Source organism: Lupinus angustifolius, chromosome LG03 (genome assembly GCF_001865875.1).
Source record: "Lupinus angustifolius cultivar Tanjil chromosome LG03, LupAngTanjil_v1.0, whole genome shotgun sequence".
Taxonomy (NCBI): domain Eukaryota; kingdom Viridiplantae; phylum Streptophyta; class Magnoliopsida; order Fabales; family Fabaceae; genus Lupinus; species Lupinus angustifolius.
Genome location: NC_032011.1, coordinates 25,936,630 through 25,947,050, shown reverse-complemented (window position 1 = coordinate 25,947,050; position 10,421 = coordinate 25,936,630). Strand labels below are relative to the sequence as shown.

The following is a 10,421-nucleotide window of genomic DNA, read 5'->3' as shown; positions in this document are numbered from 1 at the left end:
TGCAAACATAATAATTTAAAGTGAAAAAATATCTAGAGAGAATGAGATCCCAATCTAAAATGAGGTAGATGCTATGAATTTAGTTGGATTGAGCATGAGAAACTTAGCAATAATAACTTACAAATTAACCACACTTGCTAAATAGAAACATTAAACTAAAAGTTCATATACAGTTAATGAAGAACCATAAGACTTAGAGAATAAAAGAATACATTTCAGCAAAACTAAATAAATTTCTAATAAACACTGTTTATACATCAATCCATGTATTTTCACAGGACTCTTTTACACCATTTCTACACAGTTAATAATGTGCAGATTCATTATTATTCTCAATCAAGAATGTACCTATTAAATAACTTGTTAATAAATCAAATACACATGATCAAGCAGAAACTTATACACCATTATATATTATTATTCTGGTCTGAAGGGTTATCCTTAACATACTCCTAGTACAGAAGAAAAAACCCTTTGCATTTCCACTCTGGGATCTCCATCAAGTCCTAAACTTGTGCGCCAAGCAATATGTTCATCAGGTCTAACTAAAATAGCCCCTCTTTTGTTCATCTTACACATATCCCACCAATTTGAAGTTGGTGACTTCTTAACTTCAACTACATCCACATAATTCTTCAATGGTGATAATGCTCCTTTACTATCCTCAACAGAATCAGTAGACCATATAACACATACTTTGAGAGAAACTTTATGTTCTTCAACTACCTTGAATGCTTCGCGAGCAAGATGATATGATTCCTTCACAGGTGCTATGATCAGAAGGAACTCAACTTTATCTCCAGATATAAGATCAAGTGTAGAAATAGTCTCCTGCAAAACACTCTTACATTATAATAACAACCAAGGAAAGAGCATTTTGATGTTTTAAACCAGTGAAAATTTCACAAGTTAAAGATGAAAAAAACTATTGAATGAAACTAGCAATTACAAATTGCTTAGGATGAAGAAAAAAAAAGAGTTTCTTTTGATTAAGTAACAAAACCCATTAGATACTAGAAGACAAAAAAGTCCTAATCAGTTAGCTTAAAATTAAAAGGCCCATTTATTTAGGCTAAAGAGAAACGGCAATACAAAAGTGATTTTGGCAAAGTGATATTTTTGAAAAGCTGAAAAATATAGCTTCTAAAAAGCTGAATTTCAGCTTATTTTGCGACTTCTGGTGTTTTTTGTAAAAGCCCAAACAAACAAATCTGCAAGTGTCACAAGAGATTTCTTACCAAAATAATCATTTTTTGTGGAAAAGGGAATTCTATTAAGAGTTATATTATTAGTGCTACTAACCTCGTTCTTTTGGATTACTTTCACAAACATATGGGGCAGTCTTGATCCTGGATGTGTTGAAGGGATGTAGTCCCTCCGACGACCTGTAAGTATTCCTGGAGGACTCTCAGCATTATAACTCTCTGGCACAATTGCTCCTTGTAAGTACCTAAGATCAACAGGTTACACTTAGAAGGGTGCCCCCAAAGTGCTCATTGCTAATCACAAATTTTACCCAACTGACCCCTTTACAAAAAGATAAAGGCTTAAGTTCACTTTCATGTCTCAACTTTTCCTCAAATGCGAAATTCATCCCCAACTTTTTTCGGGCAGTTTTGGTTTTCAAACTTTTCAGTTATGCAATGTTGGTCTCTCCATCAAGAAAGTTCAAAAAATAACAAAAAGGGCTACATAGCTAATGGTCAGCATAGCAACGTCACTGATATCTGTTAGTTTTTGGACTGAAACTTGATGGAAAAGCTATAAGATTGCATAACCAAAAAAGTTTGAGGATCTAAACCGCCCCCAAAAAAAGTTGGTGGTTGCATTTCATACACGAGTAAAAGTTAAGGGACAAAAATTACATTTTAGCCAAATATAAAACTAAAGTAACAACTAAAGCTAGAGGAATATGGGCGTAGTGATACCAAGCTCAGCAATACAAAATGCAAAAAATAAGTTATTCACAGTGATACCTAAAACCGATATCTTCAGCAGGGAACTGGAGTTGAAGGCTTTTGCCTTCTTTAAATATTTTTCTTAGCTTAGCCAACCTTGAGGATCCAAGAGGGTTACTTTCATTTAAGACAGATTCTGAGAGCTGTGCACGACCTATTGCGAAAATACCGTCCAAAGCTACCTTCTGTAATCCGGATGGTAAGATGGAACCAATCCCGTTATTAACAAATTTATGTACTGCAATTAAATGAGGAAAAATCAGTTAAAGTTTATTTATTTAAAATGGAAGGAACTGTGCATCACTATTTCTGAGAATAGTAAATTGATGATGAAGGAAACAGAAGAAAATCACCACGATTTTTGTATACCTACCTGTGTTTGCAATAGTTGGATCAAGACCAAGTGCAGCAGGAACAGACATAGCAGCTCTAAAGTTTTCTAGACTTAAATTTGTATTGAATATGGCAATCTGACAATAACATACAGCAATAGATGTCTAGGGTTCATCCAACATCAAGATAATATACATTAAAAAATGTAACAGAACAGAAAAGTAGTACCGGTTTACGTTCGAGTTCATAGGTATTTAGCATTGAAGATGGAACAATACCCTTTATCACAGAAGCTACTTTCCATGCAAGATTATGGGCATCCTGAATGCCAGTATTCATTCCTGAAAATCACAATGAGTGTTAAATTAAAATGCTTCATTCAGAGTAAAAAACAGTGGATCATGGTTATGTCTAAGCTAAGCTCCTAGTTGAAGCGCCAAACTATAAACAATAGACACCATCTAACACTGGCAGTCACTTGTGATATTGGACATTTCCAGCCCATGTTCATCATCTGGGTTAATTGGTTTCCAGACTATATTGGATTTGGATCCTATCGTTTTCCTTTGAATATGTGTGAATGGAGGAGTTTGGAAGGAAAAGGAGGGGAGGGTCAAAATTTCATTTTTCCGTTTAGAGAATTAAAAAATGTTGATAAATCTTCCCTTCCAAACTCTTCAGTCTAAACACACACACCTTTAGGTAAATGACAATTCCATTTGAAGAGAAAAAGATACCAAAAACTGGTACATGGCAAATCGAGCATGTCTCTCTCGCAACAGGACAGTGTCGTGTTCCAAAGGGAAAAGGAGAAAAAACAAATTCTTCCCTGTTGTGCATTGATGCCAATTAATATAATAGAGATTATTTTTTACACACACTAGCGACTTCTACTATATGCATATAAGGATAAAACAACTAACCAAATCCACCAGCAGGAGGAAATCGATGAGCAGCATCACCAGCAAGTAATATCCGATTGTCATGGCTTATAAACTTCTCAGCAACTTCAGCATGCATAACCCAAGGCTTTATGTCAATTACATCTACGTCTGCGAACTCCCGACCGACAAGTTTTCTGATTAACTTCTCACATTCCTACTACAAATATAATCTTTTTCAGTGTGTATTACTTACATGATTGAATTATACTTCACAGCATCAACAGTAATAGCCAACACCATGCATGTTAGTTCACATGCATACCACCCAATGATTGACCACATTACAATCAACAAGTCTTAACAGGCACATATTTTATCATTACATTATGACAAATTTCAGAAAATAAAAATAAACCATCTGCAATGGATAGATAATACCTTTCGACCGAAATCTTCAATGGTTTCCTGAGGTGGATAAAAAGGTATCTGCAATGATACAGCTCAAATCATAAATTTGATTCACAATAAGATTAGTTTTAAAATAACATGATAAAAAATTTATGATTACTAAAGCATATTATACCTGAAATACAAATTCACCTTGCCTGAGATCATGAGCAACAAGGACCCCAATGGCCTCAGTATTGAAGATAAAAAAAAGCATACCAGGATTCTCCTTAAGCAAAAACTGCCCAAGGTCTTTGCTAAAGAAATGGACGCTGACAAGCTGTTGCAAATCTTTCTCACCTCTCATTTCTACTCCTATGAGATTCCTCACAGTACTCCTTGCTCCATCTGTTCCAATAAGGAAGTTGCAATGGATATTCTGTTCTACACGCTTCTCTTTATTCACTGAAGATGCAGTAACAGTTACAAAGTCATTGCTAGCATCAATAGATATACATTCATGACCCATCATTATTTTCTTTTCATGAGATTTTTCATTTCCTTCTGAGCTTTCAGGTCCACATATTTGAAAGCCTAGATTTTCGAGTCGCTTGTGTAGTAGCATAGTTAGCTTGTACTGTGAGAAGTGTGCAACAGAGACTGGGCTGACAACATGCTCAAGATCTGAAAAAAGGTTACAAGATTTGTAAGTCTTCTGGAACTTAATGTTGACCAAAATGAACAAATCATGTCTTCTATATCTTGATACCGCATATTCTGAAGGCTATATCTAAATATCGTCAAAACTAAACTAAAAAAAGTAATCTTCCTATTGCTATTAGATTAGAAATCGGTTATCATGGACTACAGAATAGCACCTTGAGGTTGCATGTGATCTACAGACCCAAGAATTGAGCCAGAGAGGGAAGTACAATATATAAATTTCCTCCATAAATCTACTGGCGGTTGAGACCATTGTATCTCCTCAACAAGGCCGTCAATTTTGCGGAATATCTAAAATGGCACCACTGGTCAAAATAAATCACAATGCTTTTTTCGGCATATATAATCATTTATAAAAGAGTGTTTTTAACCTCCATAGATCGATTGTTGATGAAGTGTGCTTGTGGATGTTTAGAAAATGCCCTGTTTTTCTCCAAAATTGCACATTTAATACCTATAATAAAACAAAATGAGGCATATATCAGAAACAATAATAGCATGAATGAAAGTATAGGAGTAATGTGATGATATAATAAAAAATATAATGTGGGATGCGTTGTCAAGAAAATTGTCAATAAAAGTAATATGATGTATACATAAAAAGAATAATGGAAACTCAAAATTTTGTCTGTCCAGACAAGTCTTGTACCAGATATAAACACCGGAGAAGAAGAAACATTCTTCCATAAAAGTTATAAACTGAAAATATCATTGAAATTATCACTGTGGTTGTAGCATTATCAGATAAGCTCACACAAACACTATTATTGGACATGTATTGATTGTGTTGAAACCTTTTAAAACCTTGCATTATCTCCTTTTAAAACCTTGCATTATCTATCACAGAGAACTTTTTGCACAAAGTATATAAAGTGTAAACAATGCACAAGACAATAAAACCATCATTGCAAAATCTCACTGAAAATATGACTTTATCTCATCAGAATTGTTATTAGCATTTTCAAAATAGTTAATAGACACTCATTATGTGTTTCACACTTTCACAAGGAAACTCCATAACCAAAGTTAAAACCTTCAACTGGGTGCAAAAAGCAAAAAAAAAGGCATATTTTATAATATTAGTTAGAAACAGCTATTCGAATAAGAGGTGTTGTGATTAGCACACTGAATTGTCTGTTCAAACTCTTCATTAGCCTCTCATATTTTTCAATAGAGGAAAACTACAATCCTGAGTCAATGGCCTAACACACTAACATGAACAAAGTTTACAAACAAATAAATTGATGTCAGATTACAGCATCCCAAACAAGCACTATGCATCAATCAATGGAGAAGCTTTTAGGATTAGAGTATACCTAATTTAGTGAGAAGAATAGAGAGAACAAGACCCACTGGTCCTGCACCAATGATAAGAACTGGAAGCACTTCATCATTGTGATTCAAAACTTGAGCCTTTGAGAAGCCTCTACCTTGAATATGCAGAAATGGATATCCTCTAAATTTTCCACTTTTATCTTTGAATGGGTAATTATTATTATACCTTCTTACAAAACTTAGAAACCCCATGATCCAAAATGAAAGAGAAAACTCAACTCAAGGCTATAATAATAATAAAAAAGAAGAAAAACTCATTGGGGCATTATATCAAACATATGGGTGGCAATTATAGAGGCAACGTAGCAAAATGACTAAACACACTGCCATTGAGAAAATAATAGTATTAAACACAATAAATGCATGTATCACACTAATTGTTCAACACTTCAAAAGAAAATTTACTATGTAGCCACATTATTAGATGAGAATAATATTGAAGAAAATAAAAAAATGAAGAAAAAAATCCTTTTTTTGTTCAACTGGAATCTAGATGAAAACTTAATGTTAGAATATAAATGATGCTGAATATTAATTGCATTTTACTTTGTTACAAAAATATATTTTTTATCTCTTGTACCAATATTATATTATATAGTAATAAAGGTCCTAAAAGGCTAAAACCTTATGTAGGATTTTTCTTTTGAAATAATAACTCATCATTTAATTACAAAAAAAGAAGGACTTAATAATATTCATTGTGTAATATCTCCCATCTAATTTTTAAGAACCAATTGGGTTATAAAAGTTTTGTGAGGGATTAAGGGATTATGCATTATCAAATATTATTTTAATTAACTAAAATGTGAGAGTTTAATATAATTTTCCTAAAAATGGGTTAAGTTTGACTTAGAATAGTTTAATAAATATCTTTTTAGTTTGAAGCTTGACTTGAGTTTTAAATGAACTATTGAACTTTGTTCATGAATTATTTTATTTGAGGTCATTAATTCGAATTGGTTATGTTATATTTATGTAAATGAACAAATCATTTTAAGTAATTTTTAATGGAAAATTAATATATAATAAATATATATATTTATTTATATAATAATATAAATATATTATAATGGTAAAAGTATGAATTCACCATGCTAAATAAGTCAATTTCTATCAAGTAAAAAGTGCTTCCAAAGTAGCATATGTTCAAAGACAAGGCAAGGACAAATGTAGAATGGGGCTCCTTCTCTCAAGTATGGAAGAGTCCAATACTAAAATGTGAGGTACATAATGAGTTTGATGATTTTTTCTAAAATGAATTAAAATAAATTAAAAGTTATATTCCTATTTTTTTGAAGTGCACGTATCATCATCTCATCTAGTATGGGAGAGGATCCAAATTCCTAGCCTATATCCTTTGGTCGATGGAAATTTTGGTGAATGAATCCAAAACTTTGTAGTATCATTAATGCTTTGTTTGTTACTAGTTTTAGCCTATGAAGGATATGCAATTTACGAGTTTATATTATCACAAACTAATGAATATTCAATCAGAAAGCAATTCTCCATTTGATTCATATATTTCAAAAGATATTAATTTCTTATTTGTATAGTTAGATGATATAGCACAAAAAACACTTCTTCACTTGAGTTCATTTGTACATTCAGAAAATGCATAGTATCACACCTCTACACTAGCCCTTAGCATAGTCCTTATGACTATATCATATTCTCCCTCATGCACTCTACTAGACTTCACAGAATTCGTTACGCGGTTTTCGGATAAATAAGAGAATTATGTAACTATAATAAAGAACTTTTCGAATATTTTAGCACCTATGCTGCTGTCAAAATTCAACACTCTTGTAGGAAACTTGGAACTTCTGACTTAACCACCCATTTCATAGACATAGATCAGAGTGGTTGTAATTGTTGTAGTGGTGTTGAACACTTAGGCAAGGTAGCACAGTGTTCCATTTCATGGTACCTTTTTGTAAAATGTTTTTATAGGTAACTTATCTTTATCATAGACTTTTGTAGGAGGATTAAATTGGTTAGTGGTGGTGAAATTCTTTATTTGGTTGATAGTACTGAATGAAATTGGAATTGAATGACCAAGAAATCATGAGTTCAATCTCCTCATTTATAGGGTATTTACTCTTTCTAAACTTGTAGGTGAGAGTCTTATGAAGTGGACCGTCTTTTTTACTAGAAAAGGAAGAAAAAAATCTATTAAATTTTTTTCCTTCTTTCAACTACATTATTGTTAAGGAAGTGATTCTTGGTTTAAATTGCTTAAATGTTGCACCACTCAAGAATAATCAATATTTTACTAAAGCACTCAAATGAATAAAAAGAAATAAGTAAAAATGGTTCCATAATTAAAATATCATATACCAACATGTTATTGATGTGCCATGGATCAGAAATATCAAAGATCATATGAAAATTATAAAATATGTTGAACTTGTATAGTTATTACAAAGAAGAACACAAGATTGGTGCAACAAATGTCATAGTTAAGATTGTGTATAATAACCAGTTGAACCCTTCAACACATCATAGTGACCATAACCATGATAAATAACTCTAATAGGATTATTATCCTTATCATACTCCAAACCATATTCAGCTATAACTTTAAGGCTACTTGAATTCTTATCCTGCATGAGCACTGTTATTGGCATCCTAAAACCACAACATATCATCATCATTAAAAACAAGGAAAAAATTCATTTCTATCTATTAATGATGTAATCATTGTAACCCGGAATAAACTGATACTTGTGTTACGGAAGAAGATTACCTATCCTAAGTTGTTGTCCTCAACCATGTCTCGCCCAATAGTGTAATGTCATGTACACCATTAAAAAATATTCATTCTTATGAGTTATTTCATTCCTCTTACTGAAATAAAATAGAATATTATGTGACACTATATTATTCGATATGGTTGGAGTCACCAACTCGAGGACAAGTGTGTCACCTAACAAATAGTTCCAATTAATATAAATCAATATAGAAAAACCACATTCCATTCCAGTATTAAGATATATACAAACAGATCTCAGCCCTTATAGATGTTATATTAGTTCATACAATAACGGCTGAGTCTTAATTCCGTTAGGTGGGATATTAGTTCATAGATAAAAGAAATAACTTAATAAGTCGTAGATATTAGGCTTAAGTAGCATTCAGTAAATGGTAAAATTAGAATCATCCATCAAAACACAACATTTTTCATTTGGGGAGTGAAAATATTTAAGTGCATCCTTAACATTGTACATATATAACACATTTGGAAATGAAAATTGACTTAACTGTAAAACATGTGAACACATGAAAAGTTCAGGCTCTCCTCCCCATATGTGAGGCTTTCTCATTTGTACTGTATAGGTTTCAAAATCACCCTCAACAAACCTGAAATTATTAACACAAACATGAGTGCTAAAGGGACTTTGAATCACAATAATGCGGCCACATCCGACCACAATACAACTGTATAAGGCTGCATCGGACAGCATTGAATTCAAAAATATTTTTTTAATCACAAAATAATTTATCCACAACTGTTATTGTATTCACTACTATGACCATAATTTAAAACACTGATGACGAAATTCGGATAATACCACATAACTGTAATCAGAAGTAACTTGTTGAAGATAACTTACCACTCAGTATCTTCCCTCCTCTTGATGAATTCATCCACAACCTGCATATATAACATTTAATATTTTCATATGAAACAGGTTAGAATTTATCAAAATGTAATAATCAACTTATAGAAAGGATCTTTTGTCACATAACTTAAGCTTGAAAGCATAATTTATATGCACAAATTTTCCCTATAGAAACAATTACACATACTTTGAACAATGGGTAACAAGTATTAATTGTCCCAAATATTAGTTATTAATCGGTTCGAGTTTCATCCATAGCAAATTTAAAAAAAATAAAAACAAATGAGTGATAAGATGGTTTGATGGTTATGGAGAACGAGTGAATGAAAGGAAGAAAGTTGAGTGTTCGAATCTTAATCACAAAACGTACTAACATTTGCCGATAAAAAAAATTACACACAAACACTAAAAAAATGGTACTTTTGCTCTGAGCTCATCTGCAAGTTCCTTTTGCTTGTTGATACTTGGAGATGGCTCTCCTTTTCTGAGACATGCACCATACACAACTGATCTAAATAAACATCTACCATCTCCTGGTATTCCTGTAATATACAAACCATCATTCGTAAACTCATTAAGTGAAAGTCTCCTACATTGGACTGTTATTTTAATTAAGTAAAGACAAACATGGAACTAATATAAACATCATTTTTTTATAAACAAAAGTTGTTTTTGAGTGAAGAAAACAAGTTAAATAGTTTTAAAATACAGAAATGTTAGAAGCATAATACTATAGTAATAAAATGAATATGAAACAAGTAAGACATACGAATTATTGGAAGTTTGTTACCAAGCAATTTTTCTGATGGTGGCATCACTTGAATCACCAACTTTAAGATCAAACCAAGCACTGCATAATTTGAGAAGGAAAAAAAGAATAACTCAATAACCTGTATTTTGAGCTTGGAGCATGAACTTGATGCACAAAATTCATATGCTACTAAGGGTGTGTTATTCCATGTTTCGGACCAATCATATTTTAATATAAAAATGTTATGTTTTGTTTTTAAAAGTTTTATTTTTATTTACATGTCAATATTTGATTTGTTCAGGACCGAGAATGAGACATATTTGAAGACAAATGATATATGTTATTGACTTGATAGGCCACTTTCTCCAAACTTTTCTACTACTGGTTGTGATGTGGCATGAAATTCATCACTAGAAAAATTGAATCT

General features: G+C 32.1%; 2 protein-coding genes across 3 annotated transcripts; both read right to left on the bottom strand.

Annotated features, from left to right (window-relative positions):
• On the bottom strand, window positions 219–6,127 carry LOC109344133 (putative polyketide hydroxylase). The gene is made up of 11 exons (XM_019582765.1): window positions 5,602–6,127; window positions 4,657–4,739; window positions 4,441–4,576; window positions 3,759–4,246; window positions 3,614–3,661; window positions 3,215–3,389; window positions 2,520–2,632; window positions 2,332–2,428; window positions 1,977–2,196; window positions 1,303–1,450; window positions 219–831 (listed from the first exon to the last, which is right to left on the bottom strand). The coding sequence occupies exons 1-11, from the start codon at window positions 5,810–5,812 to the stop codon at window positions 442–444; spliced, it is 2,109 nt and encodes a 702-aa protein (XP_019438310.1). The 5' UTR covers window positions 5,813–6,127; the 3' UTR covers window positions 219–441.
• LOC109342637 (OTU domain-containing protein At3g57810-like) lies at window positions 7,985–10,158 on the bottom strand. 2 transcript variants are annotated; one of them, XM_019580580.1, is made up of 5 exons: window positions 10,013–10,158; window positions 9,664–9,785; window positions 9,235–9,275; window positions 8,882–8,980; window positions 7,985–8,248 (listed from the first exon to the last, which is right to left on the bottom strand). In XM_019580580.1, the coding sequence occupies exons 1-5, from the start codon at window positions 10,056–10,058 to the stop codon at window positions 8,080–8,082; spliced, it is 477 nt and encodes a 158-aa protein (XP_019436125.1). In that variant the 5' UTR covers window positions 10,059–10,158; the 3' UTR covers window positions 7,985–8,079. The 2 variants fall into 2 exon arrangements, with proteins under 2 accessions (XP_019436125.1, XP_019436126.1); XM_019580581.1 differs by having other exon boundaries at window positions 10,034–10,158.